The sequence below is a fragment of the Diospyros lotus genome, chromosome 14 (genome assembly GCF_014633365.1).
Source record: "Diospyros lotus cultivar Yz01 chromosome 14, ASM1463336v1, whole genome shotgun sequence".
Classification (NCBI taxonomy): Eukaryota; Viridiplantae; Streptophyta; class Magnoliopsida; order Ericales; family Ebenaceae; genus Diospyros; species Diospyros lotus.
In genome coordinates, this window is record NC_068351.1 from 23,170,790 (window position 1) to 23,188,880 (window position 18,091).

At 36.2% G+C, this 18,091-nt stretch overlaps 1 protein-coding gene across 1 annotated transcript; it reads left to right on the forward strand.

Annotated features, from left to right (window-relative positions):
• Nucleotides 1-6,459: 6,459 nt before the first annotated feature.
• On the forward strand, nt 6,460-17,829 carry LOC127790949 (uncharacterized). The gene is made up of 2 exons (XM_052320685.1): nt 6,460-7,087; nt 17,192-17,829. The coding sequence occupies exons 1-2, from the start codon at nt 6,460-6,462 to the stop codon at nt 17,827-17,829; spliced, it is 1,266 nt and encodes a 421-aa protein (XP_052176645.1).
• Nucleotides 17,830-18,091: the final 262 nt, after the last annotated feature.

Consider the following 18,091-nt stretch of genomic DNA (forward strand, 5'->3'; position numbering starts at 1 on the left):
TCCTTCAAATGACAAAAACTCATTCGAATGATAGATGATATATAACAAAAACTATTCAGATCTTTCAAGGACTCATTCTAATGACTCACAAATTCATTCAAATGAATTTGGCAATTCTCAAGCACTTAAACGGGCAGAAAGCAACTCATTCGAATGCAACAGTACCCCATTCGAATGAATGAGTGGAATACTCGCGGGTCATTCGAATGACAATGAGACTTCATTCGAATGCTATACGATACAAAGCAAAGGCTTACTCAAATCTTCAAGGACTCATTCGAGTGACAAGAAAACATATTCGAATGATACACTCAAAACTTCAAGAACACATACGAATGATGTGATAACGCTAAGAACTCATTTGGATACTACTGAACTCATTCGAATGACAAAGAGGCTCATTCGAATGACTGAAAACTCATACGAAACAAAACTTACAATAACAGAGACCATATCTTGAATCAAAAACTTAACATTACTACACCATTCCAAAAGAAATTTTGGGAGAACAATCCCAATTGATATAGAATAATATCAAGATGGATCAATTAATCGTTTTTGAAAGAAAAACATTGTAAAAATTATGCATAGCTTATCATAACTCACTAGATAATGATATAACTATGAATATACATATGCATGTAAATTGATAAAGATCTGGGAACAAGAATGAAGAGTCCTGTTTAATCTGAGAACATGTGCTATCATGATTCAAATATCATATTTAAAAGAATCGCTATAAAGACTCATGCATATCTTCTTCTTGCACTCATTGTTCTACTCGTATATATATATATATACACACACACTGTAACTGATATAAATCTGAGAACTCAAAGAAGAACTGGAATAATATGAATTCAAAACTGATATGAACCTGTAATGGAAGGCATCATAGGAAGAATACTTGCTTGCTAAAACTCTTTGATCGAACCCTTGAACGATCTAGAAGACTCTTGATCGACTCAACACTTCAACAAAAGTTCCAATGCGACATTGCTACCTCTCTTGGCTTTTTGTTCTTCATGACTTGAAGAAAAGTAAGGCCTATGAGACTTATATATACACATAAGAAGCCTTAGAAGCCCGTCTCCTTCTCCTACTATAACTTGGAGACCTTATTCTCAATTAATTTGGATAATTTCCACTTAATCCTTCTCACTCATGGATTCTCCCTTAAATACATAATATCACTAATGAAATAATTCCTAATAATAGGAAATTATTATTTAAAACATCTAAAATTACCTCCATGCCCTTGCACTTAATTTCCACATAATTAAATGCCATTAAATGCTATTTCTCAATTAGAAATCTCCAAATTGCCACATTAAAATTTAATTGGCAAATTCTCTTAATTAAATATCTCAATAATTAATTAAATAATTCTAAATAAATACTGGGCCCTCTAACGGGTCGTTACACTATGTCTTGGGTTTTCCTTTTATGCATATGGATTTTGAATACAAAGTCATGCAACGATGATTTTTGAATCCGTTGTGTATGTTTTATGCTTACGCTGTGTTATTTTCTATGTAGAAAAGGCTATGTTTTATGTAAAACCCATGCAATCATCCACGAATGGTTGGCTTTTGGCCTTGTGCCCTCATTCCCTATCAGCTTGTTGGTCGAACCACTATAAATTGTTATGTCTTGTGGATTGCTTCTTATGTTTTGATGGTGTAGTTTTTCGCCTACCATACAATGTTTACATATGTGAATTCAGCTCATTAGTTTCAAGAATAGTAGTTTCATTTTTCATTTTAAGCTTAAAAGATTTTTTAACATCACTATTTTCATGCATACTTCTCGAATGCATATGTTTTCCATGAGATTTAAAGGTTAAAATTTAGAATAGCAAACAAAATCTTATTGCTGCCATCATAACAGTTTTCTTATTTCTCTTTTCAAATGCAACCACCTTTCTATATATATTCTATGTCTGGGATAATCTATATGAAAAATGTATTCTTTATGAAAAATGCATTAATGCATATAAATTTATATTGAACTGTTGCATCTAGTTTTATGTTATGAAAGATATCTTTTTAAATAATCCTTGATACATATTTTTTTAATATTGCAAAAATCTTCAATACATCCAATTCACCTCTCCCTTAGGTGTTCTTTCAGCCTTATTATTGTCGTAATACAGGGGTATCATATGGAATCATTTCCAGTTTAGCAACGAACTTTTTAATCCAAATTTCCTCTTTTACTACATCACATATCGTAACGTACTCCGCTTTTGTGGTGGAATCTATAGTAATTTCTTACTTGTAACTCTTCCAGTTAATTACTCCGCTATTGTAGACAAAAACAAACCCTGAACTGGGGTCAGACTGATATTTTTAAGTGGCACTCACTGCGTAGGCAATATCAAGCTTAGTACATAGCATAACATACATTAAACTCCCAATTACTGAAGTACAAGGAACCTTCAACATGCTCTCTCTCTCTCTCTCTCTCTCTCTTCTAGAGTCTTGGGAGACATCCTTTTAGAGAGATGAATTCCATGCCGAATGAGCACAAAGCCTTTCTTTAAATTCTCCATGATAAACTTCTTCAGCATACTCCCTATGTACAAGTTTTGGAATTTTACCTCTCCAAGTAGACAAGCAACTATAGGATTTCATGTTTTAGAGGAATCAGTTGCTTCAGTAAGCTTGCCTTGAATTGGCATTCTCTCTTTATAAGGGTTATCGCAGACTAAGATAGCTTCTCTCCCACTCAAGGTTCTCTTTAGTAATCTTCCTTACTTGAGACCTCAAATGGCTTTGTGAGGCACTTTCTTGTCTTCACCTCCTCACGTACCCTTTTTCAAGGGGAATCACATGAGCAAGGTAGCCCTAAAATGTCCTCAAGCACTTTTTAATTCCCTTCACAACCCCTTTTCAATTCATCATTACACTTTTTGAGCTCTTGGTATTCCACCAGAGGGATAATTTCCAGCATTATTCCTCCGAAAGGTCCCAACATTCTCATTAGGATTTAAGCAAGTGATGGCCCAATATGACTCTTCTACAGTTTTCTTTACCTGGACACAAAGGGAACTTGTCCAGGGGAGTTGTTTGGGAGGATCTCCAGACCTCTAAGTATGGGTGTGGGAAGACTAATTATGAAATTAATTGAGAGTTATCCTAGAGAACTTGTGTAGGGGTGCCCTTTGGGAGAAGCCAAGAGTTATCTGGGAGAACTTATTTTGGTTCTGGGGGTTTCCTCCCTTTGTTGTGATTATGATCCAACACAAGTGGACCTTGTCCTTGCCATGTTTTGAATTTTTGTTAGTTTCACACAAATGAAATTAAATTGTTGTTTCCTAGAATACAACAATTAAAATATGTTTGTTTTGGGGAAATCTCAATAAGAAATCAATAGGGCCCAGTGCAAGATAGGGTTATTTCGGAGGGATAATAGTGTTAGGAGGAGCCAACAATCATCTAAGCATTTGCTCGATCCAATGTTCGAGAAAGCTAAGATGTCCTTCGAAAAAGGCTTGATCCGCTATCAGAGAGAGTTATCTGAGAAAATATGATCTACAAGATAAGAGCACATTAGAAGGCATGTAGAAATTTCTCCCACGCGGGCCCTCCAACGGTTAATTCAGACAGTGACATAATGTAGTCTAGATGTAATCAAAGTAAGTAAAAATATGCTATATGGTGCAATTGATGGTTTGGGAAGAAAACATTTCTTCCTGGAGGAATAGAGTCATCAGGGTATTCGAAATTTAAGAGGTCGGATTGCTCGAGAGATGAAAAAGAAGTCTAGGAGGGTGGGGAAAAGATCCCCACATATGAGGGATTAAGAGGTATTTATAGACTTCGTGATTAGGGCACGTGGCAGGCATGAACAGGGGATGTGATGCTCTCTCAGCTGCAAGATATGGCATTATCCTGATCACACACAATGGTCCCATGAGAAATGCCCCTGGAGGAATGGTCCATTAGAGGAAGAAGAGCCTATTTCAAGCAGGCCACATTGTGCCGAACAACGTGGGGAAAAATTATGCAGGAGAAGGTTCTCCCTTGTTCTTCCTCAAAACGATGGCTTAACCGAGTGAATTGCAGGTGTAAGATATTTCTCCTAAAAAACTAGTCCCAATGATGCTATTTGTTATGAAATCCTCCAAGAGAAGTTCCTCTCTTGGGGGAACTCTTCTAGGAGAATGACTACTCTCAAGATGATGCATTCTCTAGGAGAACTCCCCCCTTAAGGGTATGCCACAATAATATGTAACTAATAAAATGTGTAGACTTTAAAACAATGAACTTATTTAGAAATAAGGTGTATTAATTACACTAATGAGATTAGAATATTGACTAGTTACTCAAAAAACAAATCCTCGCTAGCTCGATTTATTTTTAGATGATGTGCATTTATAATATTTATCGAAGCAATTGTGCATATATTACACCTTATTTTTACACCTAAATCATTTTCATTGATTTTTCTTATTATGTTAAATACATTTATCTTTTTCTATATGTCAAATACATATATTTTTAGACTAATAGATAGATAATATTTAGTCTTAAAAGTAAGGTATAATAAATACTTGTTGCTTGAAAATGATGTGCATTAAATGCTCCTTAATTACGGCAATGGTTACTATTATCCTATTTTTCATTTGATGTACGTGATTGATGTTAAAATAATTGCATTTATTATGATATATGCAACAAATAAAAATGGTTAAAATTAAGAAAAAGATGTAATAAATATACCTTATTTGAAAAAAAAGTATCTTTATTTACCATTGTGGATAGGGCATTAACTGGTTAGTTCCCACAAAATAAATAGTAGTCAATGTTTGTATTAAAATATCTCTATTATTATTATTATTATTATTACTACTTCTACTACTACTACATTTTAGTTATTTTCTAAACACTAAATATAAAATATAACAACAAAATAATGTGTTGATAATATATAAATAAGTTGTATATGTTCCCCAACTTTGTTTCACCATCAAAGCTACCAATTTTAAATAAACAGAAATTAATTGCTAATTAATTAATTTCTCTCCCTCTCTCTCTCTCTCTCTCTCTCTCTCTCTCACTCGCGCGCGCAAACATACTAATAAATGATAAATGCAAAGATGTAAGTATTGTAATAGGTTACTAATCTCTACATTTAATTGTAACAAAATTGTGAAACAAAAAGTATTATTCTAGATGTTTATTCAAAATTTCAGCAAATTGTGGTTTCATAAATGTAAATATCACAAATTAACTCTTTCTTTATACTAAACTATTTATGTAATTCCTTTATTTGGTGTTATCGATTATGTGTGTGTTTTCCACTTAAAAATAATAAGAAATGAAAAACGTGCACGTTTCTGACAACTTTGTATTGGTTACATGGTTCAAAAAATAAACATCTGTGTCACATGTCACCACATAACGCCACATGTTCTGACGTCTTAAAGAGGAGATGTTTTTTTCCATGTTTAGTGATGCATAGAATTTCATGGTCCAAAACACCCCTCTAATTTGTTTAGAATTGCCCATCTTCCTTCGTTACAACAGTGTGTTCTTGCATCGTAGTAAGGTTATCAAAGGGAAAGAAGGTTCATTTTACACAACACTAAAAAATCTTTTTCGATAGTGTCAGTGCTTCTTGTGTATATCTCTATATATGATAGGGTTTTGAACATCTTATTTTCTCAACAAATACCAAAATCTTAGTTCTATTTTCTCAAAGGTTCTACTTTATGCGAACCTCTTCTTGGAGTTCTTCACTAGATCTCAAAGATTAGTCGCCTCTCCAAAGTAGTAAGTCTCTCTCTCTCTCTCTCTCTCCCCCCCCCCCCCCCCTTCCCCCTCTCTCTTGCTCGCTCACTCTCTCTCCATTTGTTTAGATAACCTTAATTCTTCCCTTTTTTATGCAATAATGGACCCCCGAAATGTTGAATCATATCATTCCCTGGATTTTCTTGCTTCAAAAATAGTACAATTCTCCCCCCCTCCCCCTTTCCCCTTTTTTGTTGTAATTTCATGAATTTGCATAATTATATGTGTTGGATTTTCATCGATCTGAGTTGCAATGACTTTAAAAATAGTACAATTCTCCCCCCTCTCCCTCGCCCCTTTCTGGTTATAATTTCATTCACTTACATAATTATATGTGTTGATTGTAGTTTCGTGCCCTTGATTTTCTTGCTTCAAAAATAGTATAATTCTCCCCCCTCCCCCTCGCCCCTTTTTGGTTGTAATTTCATACACTTACATAATTATGTGTTGGAATTTTTCAATCTAGGATACATTTACTTTATTTTACTAGGATTCATCTCTATATCCTTTGTGTGTATATCAATTTATAGATATGAACATCTTACTTTTGGAAACAAGAACACAATAGAATTTTGGGATATATATATATATATAGAAAGAGAGAGATCTAATAAGATGTTGATGTTTTGATTTGTCTATTTTGATTTAGATAGCAGTGGCGATGGTAAAAGATAGAGATCATCAATTAATAATGAGAAACTTGGAGTTACTGCCAAGAGTAGAAGTAGCTAAGAAGATGTCTTCTGATGGTGAAAATTCTTCAGAGTTAGACCTTGACCTATCTCTTGGTGGTTGCTATAGCAAGAGCCTTAAAGACAATGCAACAACAGTAAAAATTAGCTTAACATCTTCCTTGAATGGGAACAAGAAGAAAAATGGGAGTGGGAATGAACCCTTTGTTTCTTTGGGCGATCAAAAATTATCGTTACTAGCTAACCCCCAGAAAAAGGAAATGCAAGCCTTGAGAAGGTTGGGTGCTAAAATGAGGTTGCTAGAGTCCAGGAGGAGGCTTATCATGAGAGGCCACCTCGCTATCACAACCGGTGCTTCTATGAAGGATATTAATACTAAATCACCACCAAACATTTCTATCACTGGTTGTGGTGGTTTTGAGTGGGGAAAAGGTAAAGGACCGAACGTTGCTACTGATTGTGTTGTTGCTTCTCATCATGCGAAGGATATGCAGGGCAAATCATCCAATAACTTGCCTAAATTCGCTACCAACGACCCCTTATTAAGCCATGCCATTGTTAACACAATAAAATCCAATCCTGGTGTGGTTATTCGAGGTAAAATTATTTACATCACTTCTTTAATTCCAACAATTCTCATTTATTGCTTAAGTTGATAAATGACCCTATACATTAATGCTCATATGTTGTTTGATAAATATACACTTGTATGCATGCATGTATAATTTGTTGCTAATAGAGTATAATTTAATAGTCAATATTACTTACTTTACTTATTTGTGGGTTGAAATATTTATCTCCACTTGAAAATTTTTGGGTTTCAAGGTTAATTTAAGGTGAACTTTTCTTTAGATTTCATAATCAATTGTGGTTCATAACGTATGGGATTCTTAAATCAATTGTGGTTTATAAAGAGAATTGAATTTTAGGTTACCCATAATTACAAAATAGAAAAAAGAACAAAAGAAAAATTGCTTAAGAAATACAACACAAATATAAAGAGAAAAGTTTGAATAATGTTCTAGCTATTTCCATTTAGATAAAATTATGAAAACTTACAAATCAATGTAGTTAGGATCAGTCTTTATCTTTTTCCTCTTTTTTCTTAAAAAAGATTAGTCCTTTTAGCTTACATTGGTTTGTCTCCACTCAGTTAGTTTTGATTTGGTAAGTGGTTGCTTAGTTTAGTTTTCTCCTTTTTCCATTGTATACAATCAACCCAATAAATAATGAAAAATAAAAAAATCTTGAAAATATCTAGAGGTGTGTCAACTAAAATATTGATATTTTGACAAAAATAATTTCATGAGGATAAAAATGTAGTTTTTTATTGATAAAAACATAATAGTGTCGCAAGTTTATCTTGTCATTTCTCTCATTATGGTGCTTCTCTCTCAACGAATACCTAATTTGTGTAACTGTTTTCTATGTCGTCTTATCCCAAGTATTCGCGTAAAAAAATAATAATAATAATAAAATAATAGTGTCAAACAACATACTGACAAAAATATCTTCAATTATGGGTTCTCCTTCATAAGTTTCTGAGCTTTGGTTCGATTTTGGTCTCACCCATCTAGCCTTCATAGTCATTTTTTCTTTAAGTCTATGTCGTTGTTGGTTGGAAACATCAAGTTAGCTTCCTTAGGAAGCCAAGTGTGGCAGCTTCCTAAGAAGCTGCCTGTTCCTCTATTGGTATTTAAATGGGGTTGTGACCCATTTTCTCGTCAAAGAGGAAGATGTAAAGGAGAGAAGCAATAGAAAATGTAGCATTCAGCTACAAGCAAGAGTGAAAGAAAGAAGAAGAAGAAGAAGAAGACTAGGGGTTTTGTGTGGGTAAAAGACTAACCATCGTTCTCTTTTTTTGTTGGTTATTTTGGTAATGCCACATTCGTGAGATCTATCTATTATTATTGTTTATTTTTGCGTAGAAATCCACCATAGGTGAAGAACTTTTGTTGTTGATGCTTTTATGGTGATCTCCAGTTTGAGATAGAAAGAAACTTGTGTAATCCCATTATTATTATATAGTGGATGATATTTGCTAGTTTGACCGATGGTTTCCCTTCCTGCTAAAGGGTGCATAATATTCTATGTCTTGTGTGTATGTGATTTCTCTTAGTTGGTTATTCTTGCTGATGTGTTGTTGGGTTGCGTGAGGTTTCAAAAGAATTAGAGAAAGTGTCATTTTGTTGCATGAGGTTTCAAAGCCTTATCCTACTTTCCCATCAACTGGCATCAGAACTGTAGGTTCGTACTCTTGTGTAGATTAAATGGAGGATAAAAATGTTATGTTTAAATTGACATCATCGAATTATTTGATATGGAAGCAAAGAATTGAGGACACTTTACTATGTGAAGATTTGTCTGACCCTATTAAGGGTGACTCTACTAAGCCACAACATAAGTCAAAAAAAGAATTGGAATGGTGAAAAAGAAAAACTGTCAGTTTGCTTTTGCAATAGATTGATAATACTGTATTTCATCATGTTACTCTATAGACAAATGCCTAGGGTTTGTGGGAGAAACTAAAGAGCTTGTATGAGAAAAAAACTTCTTAAAATACAACCTTTCTAGTGAGTCAACTACTCCATTTATAGTATATGGATAGACTTAGTATGGATGATCATACTAGTTTTTCCAAGATATTATGAACCAGTTGAATAAACCTAGAAATTTCCATCCTAGATCAGTTATTGATTTGACATGTTTTTCTCCCAACAAATAGCCGATAGCTAAGGTATAAGGCTTGTTGATTGTGAAGGGATTTGGTCAAAAGAAGGGTATTCAGAATTTTAAAGTTGAATTAAGCAAGTCATTTGTAATAAAGGATTTAGGACCAGCAAAATAGATCCTCAGCATAACAATTACTCGTGACAAGAATAATGGGAAGCTTTGGTTATCCGAGAGAGAGATATCGAAAAGATATTTCAGAGGTATAACACAACCAAGTCCAAACTAGTTTGCTCTACACTTGCAAGTCATTTCAAGTTAAGTTGCAAACAATGTTCTTCTAGTGAGAAAAAATAGGAAGAAATGAAGAAAATCCCTTATGTATCAGCCTTGGGTAGTTTGATGTATGCCATGGTATGCATAAGGCCAAATATTTCTCATGTAGTTGGAGTTGTTAATCAATTTCTCTCTGACCCTGTAAATGAGCATTGGAATGTTTCTAAATGGATATCGAGGTGTCTTAGAGGCACTGCTAGGGTTGCTTGTGTTTTAGTAATGGAAAACCTGTGTTGGATGTGTACACAAGAAAACATGTTAGATGATCTTGCTTATAGAAAGTCCATATCATTCGGGAGACATTTCCCCATATGAAGTAAAGTAGGTTTTGTTTAGTATGGGAGACGATAAAGCTCCTAAACCTGACGGATTTATGGTTAAGTTCTTCAAGAAAGCTTGGGAATTGGTGGGCTTCGATGTGGTAAAAGGTATTCAGAGCTTCTTTGGTACTGGTCGATTGTTGGGAGAGGTTAATGCCACTGTTATTAGTCTTGTTCCCAAGGTTTCCCACCTAGAATCTTTTACTCAGTTTAGGCCAATATCGTGTTGTAATGTTGTGTATAAGAGCATTACAAAGATCTTGGTGAATAGGCTAAATGTAGTGCTCCCATGTTTGGTGCCAAGCAGCCTTTATGCCAAGCCGATTGATAAGGGATAATGTTTTGTTGGCTAAGGAGTTAGTATATCAATACCATCTTCATAGGGGTCAGCCACGTTGTGCCATGAAAGTTGACCTTGTAAAGGCTTATGATTCGGTGGAGTGGGATTTTCTTCTATCAGTCCTTCAGTTGTTGAATTTCCTTCACGATTTTGTGGCTGGATTAAGGAGTGTGTCACCACATTATTATTTTTAGTGAAAATTAATAAGCAATTGCGTGGGTTTTTTTTCTGGGAGATATGGGTTTAAGGAAGGGAAACTCATTATCGCCCTATTTGTTCATTCTAGTCATGCAAGTGTTGCAGGGAATGGTTAGGCAATGTATCTAGTCTAACAATTTCAAGTTCCATTGGAAATGTGATCCTCATGTTTGCTAATGATTTGTTATTGTTCTCTCGAGGGAATTCTACTTCGATACTAATCCTGAAGGATTACTTGGATAAGTTTTCTTTATTGTCTAGTCTTCATCCAAATCCCTTGAAAAGTGATTATTTTATTTTTTGTAGAGATATATGTCTGAGGGAGGAGCTATTTATAGCTTCAGGGTACCGAAGGGGTTAGCTTCCCATGAGATATCTGGGCTTTCCATTGTTATCGACAAAGTTGGCATATGGAGATTTTAAGCCAATTTTGGATAAGGTTAGGAGTAGAGTGTGTTCATGGGATAGTCATTCTCTATCCTTTCGGGGCAAGCTTTAGCTAGCTCATACGGTTCTAACCACTATCTATTTGTACTGGGCGTTAATTTTACTATTACCTAAGAGTTGATAAAGGATCTTCAGAATATTATTAGAAATTTCCTCTGGAGTAGTACGGATGGGGATTCTCATAAAGCTAAGGTGGATTGGAGGGATATGTGTTTTCCCAAGGTACCAGTAGGCCTTGGTCTAAAGCATTAATATGTTGTGAACCAAGCTTTGGTGGCCAAACTGATTTGGAGATTGTTATCAAGTGATTCTGAGTCTTTGTAGGTAAAATGGGTCCATAATTACTGGCTTAGGATAAATGTTTTCGGATTCTTTTAGTGTCTCATTCCTACCCCTGGTATTGGAGGAAATTGTTATCTATTTGTCATATGGTCAAAGATAGATTTGATTGGAAGGTAGGGGATTGTACCCGAGTTTCCCTATGGTATGATCAGTGGCACCCACTTGGTGTTTTGGTTTATTGATTTTCTCGCCAACTTCCTCAGCAATTGGGCATCTCTATTACTGCTCATGTTTATGAAATTATCGTTGATGGTATTTGGGCTTGGTCGACATCAACTACTTCGCCTAGTTTGGATTTACTTCAGCTTCGGATGCTTGGTCCTTCTAGGGTTGGACATCAAGATGAGCTGAGATGGCTTCCAGCTTCAGATGGATTTTTTTCTATTCGGTATGCTTTTCAAGGGATGTTGGGGCAGCAAGATTGCGTCCCTTAATTAGCATCGTTTGGTATGGTATGGGTATGGCCGGGATTCCTACTCATTCTTTTATTTTTTGGTTAGCAATTAGGGAGCAGTTATCTACTCTTAATCGTATTAACCTATTTTTTCCTTTTCCAAATAAATGCTTTTTGTGCAGGGCGGATTCAAAGCTGCATATCCATTTGTTTTTTTTTACTATTCCTATTCTAAGATAGTGCTATCCTTTTTTGCCAGACGAAGAAATTTGGATGACCTTGGTGACGATAGGATACAGGAGTCTTATGGGCTACAACAATGGGATATAGGAGTCTTAAGGGTTGTGACTCAGTAGAAGGGAAAAGAGTTCGTGGCAAATTACTAATTGTTTGGTTTTGCAGGCGATAGTGTACATCATATGGTGTGAGAGGAATAATAGGTGTTGGCAGGGAACTAAACGGTCAGCAGATCAGTTGGCATATCAAGTACTGTTGTGCCATAAAATTGTCAAACGTCATCTGGGAATATTTTTAATAAGTGGGCGTATGTTTAATGATCAAATCCAAGTGGACGTATTTTTTCTAAGAATAAATCATGAATAAATAGCAAAGGAATAATTAATAATGGTAATAAGGTTAATAATCATGGTTTTGAGGGAAAAACGGTGCAAGGGAAAAAGTAGCACATTCCCGTATAAATAACACAATAAAATGAGCTAGAAGGGACTTTTTGTCATGGTTCTTGAGAGTTGGGAATTTCTTCATGAGAGAGTATTATTTCTTCTCAGGCAACTTCTCTCCACAGACAACCTTAGCTTTTCTCCATGGATAGCGTCAGCATCTCTCTGCGAGCAGCCTCAGCTTCTCTTCTCATATGAATTTCTTCTCGGGCAGATTCTTCCCAGAATCACATTCTCCCCTCACTCACATTATTCTCGAATACACATTCTTCCCGAAATGGTCATGCCTTCCCTCTCACGAGGCTGACTTCTTCCTAGAATGGCAGCTTCCTCTTAGCACTCTGCTTCTCGGCATGGACTTCCTCTTTGCACTCTCCTTCTTCCCAGAACACAGCGTGGGCTTGCTCTCGGTACTCTCCTTCTTCTCGGTTGCTTCCGCCAAGTTGTTTGTGCTTCATGCCACTGCCTTCTTCCAGAAAGGGGAAGGCCTTATCTTCCACCATCTCTTCAAGAACCCTCTAAAGCAAGCCATAACTCCCATGTAAGTGCATGTGAGCCACACATGCATGTGCTACCTGTTTCATCCCAATGGCCGCATGTGTTAGCCATTTCCTTCATCAAGCCATAGTACACAGCGAGCCCCATACATCATACTATGCCTTGCAATATGCTAATTGTATCCCATAAATCATGTATATGATTAATTACACATATAACATACACATAATTAACTAAGCTAAAGAATAGGTAATGATCAACTTATAAGGCTATCTAGCCACACCGTAACTCATTTCGAAAGAATTAATTCATACCTTGCACAACAGAGATGTAATCCCTCTCGAAAATATCATGCTAAATTTAGAATAATAGACAATACTCGGAAATATTTTCTATCAACCTGGAATCTTGCCCTGGCAAGCTACTTAGAGGCCAAGAACCTACTTTGGCAACTCGCCATGAGGCCTACCTTCTCCCAAAGGATTCCCTAGATTATTTAGCTCTCTGGGGGCGATTCCTCTTAAGCCCATCTGAATTAGACCAAGGATCACAGTCCTCATGCTCATCGTATGCTTGCTTATCCCCAACATCTAGTTAAAAATACTATAACTAGCCCCTATTGTCAGGAAAGGTACTTCTTTTATATTTATTAATTGCATCATTTATTCAATGCACACCTGACGGAACCTCTATGAGTTCCCCTGAATAACTATTTTCCTTCACATACTGACTTAAGCATGGGGGGGATACGCGAGTGAGGAATCCCCATGTGCCTTCTAACTTGTTCTTGTGAGCATAGTTATGCCCCAAATACATAGGAAGCTACTCTTGGACATATTAATTCTCTACTAAAAATATACCCAAGGGCTTATTCGAGACTCCTATCAAGCAATCGAAGATCGGAGCCACCCTTTGCATATTTCCATAAGCAGACACCAACCCTTGTTCACCTTGTTATGCCGTGACTGTAGCGTTCCCTCACAACTAATCTCAATTGTTATATTTTGCTAACAACAGGTATAGTGTGTCATCTCGGCACAGTTGATTACTATACCTTTTATAACAACCTGCCTCCCAAAGCTCCCGCTAGCATAGAAGATCCGTGAGAGAGTCGTCAAGGAAAAGGTATAGATACAAAATCAATAAATCAACCACATCATCTATAAGATCACAAAAGATATACACATCCACATAGCATTGCATCACTCTTTTTCACGGGCTTAACCGCCCATACATAACAAAATAATGAGAAGGGTAAATTAAATAGAATACAACAAAAATAAAATTCAGCCCTTCACCCTCAAACAACTCCCAAGGATCTTGGTTTGGAGTGACTTTGTACACATATCTAGCCCAGCTGAAACATGGCTAGACTCACCATCCTCCTTTGCTTTCCCCTTGGTTGCCCCTAAAATGATGCAAAGAAAGAACATGAGCTACAAAGCTCAACAAGTAAAGCAACAAATGAAGGCATAGTAAAATGAGGCATAATATATCAATAACAAAAGTAGAGGAATAACCTTTCTCCAAGGTGGGACCACCATGGATAACATCATAGATAAAAGTAAGATTTTCCACCATGGACAAAGTCATGCAAGTCATGCCCCTATGCCAAGTCATACACCAATGCATCAATGAACTCACATCACTATCAAATGTGGACCATTGTCCACCCACGTCCTAATCCATACTAGGGGACATTGTGAGCTAAAGCTCCCAAAGTAGGCATAAGCCCACCAGCATGATAACCACTAATCCATATTAGGCGACATTGTGACCTAAAGCTCCCACAGTAGGCATAAGCCCACCAGCATGATAACCACAGTAGGCATGAGCCCGTGGGCATGATAGGATATCCTTAATTACCTTATAAACACCCAGTCTTTTGAAAGTTTAAATGTGCACACGTATACCCTTGTATATAACATGCATTATCATGAACATATACTATTTTCTTATCCCGAGAACATTTTATGAAAACATCTCCCCTTGACATACTTATATGAAACAATTAGCACCCGTAGTCCCATTCATTCCCTTACACAAATATATCGACTAATTGCACGAATATTGGAGCACACACATATTTCCCACCCACCATGAATAAATTTCAAAGTTTATTAGGTTGGAAGGCTTGCTAGGAGTTCCCATATTGATTTGGAGCAAGTTGGATGAATCAATTAAAGTATCAAGCAACAAAGGAAACAACTGGTCAACAGGTAAGAAAGAATGGTTAACAGCTCCGTGGGTTTCGAGAAGAGGCGATTAACAACCTCTACCAACTGGTCAACAACTCGAGCATCACCCTTTCGGTATCTAATGGTTGACAACCACTGGGCGAGACCGGTCAACCAATTCATGAAAATGGTCAACAGCTTTCCAAGAGTGGTTTACAGGTAGAAACCGAGAGCTGCAAAGGAAACCACTAGAAACACCAAAATGCATGCAAAATACACCAAATTCATGTATGCAACTTCATCCTATCAACGAACACATCATTCCTTTTAAAATCTTGGGGAGAAACAAGTCCCCATCTAGATGTTATGTACGATTTAACAGAAATTCAAGAGAAATGACACGAAATACAAACAATCGGATTCTTTCAAAACAACCCCCTTCCAAATGAAGGGTTTTTCTAATTTCCATCCAAAAGTGCGTATTTCAAGAACTCCAATGGAAGGAAAAGACCAAGATTTCTAGCAACAAGAATCCTAAGAGGAAACTTTCCATTTAAAGAAGATATAGGAGAACTTGCCTTTATAAAATGGATGAGTTTAAGAAAGAAGAAGAACCACAAGTTTGGCCTCCAAGGTTCCACCAAAAGCCGTAATCTCAACCACCGATCCCTTCCTTGAGGCTCCAAATTGAAGAAGAAGAAAATTTTAGAAATGAAGAAGGAGAGAAACGAGAGAAGACAAGAATGGATATGGCTTGCTCTCTAACTCTCTCTTTTATACCATATCCCCTTTCCCCTTTTTCCCTCATACAATTTTACATATGCCCACTTAATCCTTTATTTTTTTTTCTTAATTAATTGCAAAATCATATATATATATATATATATTTTGCAACACTTTAGACATCCCATTTCAATTTATATCTCAAAGTTTCACTCACATAACATTAATACCCAAAATACAAAAATAATCTAGACCCATCATCGAGTCATTACACATTTTTCCCCCTCTCTACAGTGCCATGCTTTTTGACATTTTTGGCAACTTCCAGCCAATCAATCTACCTTACTTAGGTGAGTTGATCTACTTAGTAACTTAAAGTGAGCAGAACCCCTTTGTGTCTCCATAGTTAAACGATAGAGGACTCATGAGTAGGTTATGCTCTCTTAGTTATTATAGCTGAGGGAGATGGTATGAATTGATGAAGTTGAATCTGAGTGTTTGTGCCAGCGAGTATCCTGGGGTTGGCTGCACCATATTGAACTTTGGTGACCAAAGCTAGTACTTTTCTTCGATCCTAGCTATTACTTGTGTACATATTGTCGTTGGTAAGGGCATTTTGTCTCTACATTCAACCTTCCCTAGTTGGCTTCTTACTTACTAGTTTTCCTTGCTCAGGTATGTTGTTCTGATTAGTAACTTGGAGTGGGTAGACCCCATACATCTTCATAGTCAAAAGGTAGACGACCCCTAAGTTATGAATTGATGGAGTTGGCCTTTAGTGTTTGTTCCAATAAGTATCTCGGGGTTGGTTGCACCATAGTGAACTTTGGAGATTATAGCCGGTACCTTCCCTCCGGTCCAAGCTTTTACTTGTGTACACATTGTCATTTGGTGGCTTTGTTATTACTCTCAATCCTTAAGTGCTCGATCCAAGTTTTTGATATAGCTGAATATGATTTGTAGTCTTTCTTGATGCTCCTTTAGACTCTGTTATTTATCTCTATATGAAGGAGTGATTGGATCACTACTATCCTTGAGTAGATAATATTGGATAGATTTTGGTTGTGATGTATATTTGTTTTAGATCCCGTCTCTATTGGTTTGGACTCTATTGGCATGCCCTGATTTTCTCGTGTAGACACTTTTGGCACAAGTTTCTTTTAATATAAGTCTTATTTATAGAAAAAAAAAAAAAACAAAATAAGTCCTTATAAGCCTATCTCATTCAATTTGATATCAACAAAGTAAATCTTTTAATTTTCTTTTGTTTTTTGCTAGCTCAATTAGGAGAGACATGAGAATTCTAGCCTAGATGATTTGCATCTTGCTTACATAGTTAGTGAATATATATGGAACACGATAATTTTGAGTTAAGGGATTTTCTTTTCTTTTTGCTCCCATAGAAATAATGTCACCTTATAGTTGGAAATTAAAAAAAAAAAAATCTTTTCATGTAGTACACAGTGAATATATATGGCATGTTGATGTAAGAACATAATCCTCAATCTTGATTTATATTATGTATTAACTTGGTTTCTATTTATATTAACAAAAACTAGCATTCCAATCCATTTAGATCCAGAGGGTCCAAATATTGTCAATGCTCCTACAAGTTTTCAACTGACAGAAGTGAAGGGGAAAGGGAAAGCAATCTGTCATGGCAATCAATGGCACCGGCACAATAAGCCTTTGATCCAACACTTTTCACAATCAGCTTATCCTTCAAGTTATCATTTGGAATCCATTAACATGGAGAGTGTCTTGAGTAGTACCAAACATCAAGCAAATCCTACAAATGAATCTCCAGTGGCACCAATTATGTTAGAAAGCATGGTTGTTGGAAGTTCTTCTTTTGCCAAGACTTGCAATTCTAAACAAGAAGTAGCTGGCTCTAATGGCTCAAATCAAATTCAAGTTGCAGAAACTACGCAGCAGCAACAAGAAGGTCCATCCAAGAGAGTGAGAGTTTCAACTCAGAGTGAAAGAAATGCAATGAATGTAATAAATGGAATGCCAATTGTGACAACCAGCGGCGGCCACCCTAATGGGAAGGAGATAAAAGGGATTCTGTACAAATTCTTAAAAGAGCAGGTGACAATAGTTTGTCTCTGCCATGGAACCTTCCTTACTCCAGCAGAGTTTGTCAAGCATGCAGGCGGAGATGAATTGGACAATCCAATGAAGCTTATTCTTGTCTCAAAGCCAATTATGTAAGTGACAACTTTAGTGTCAACTCTTATAGGAAGTTAAAAATTATGGTAGAGCATAGTCCAATGTAGGAGTACTCCAAGTTTATCTAAGAAACTATTGTCTAAGTTTATCTAAGTTTGGGAAAGAAACTATTGTCTAGTCTTAATCCTTGGAAATGCACTTTCTTTTTCTACTTTTTGGTGTTCTCCGTTGTAAATAAGCCTTTCAATAGCTTGAATCTAATTCAAATTCAATGAGTGTCAGATTTACCAAAAACAATTCATTA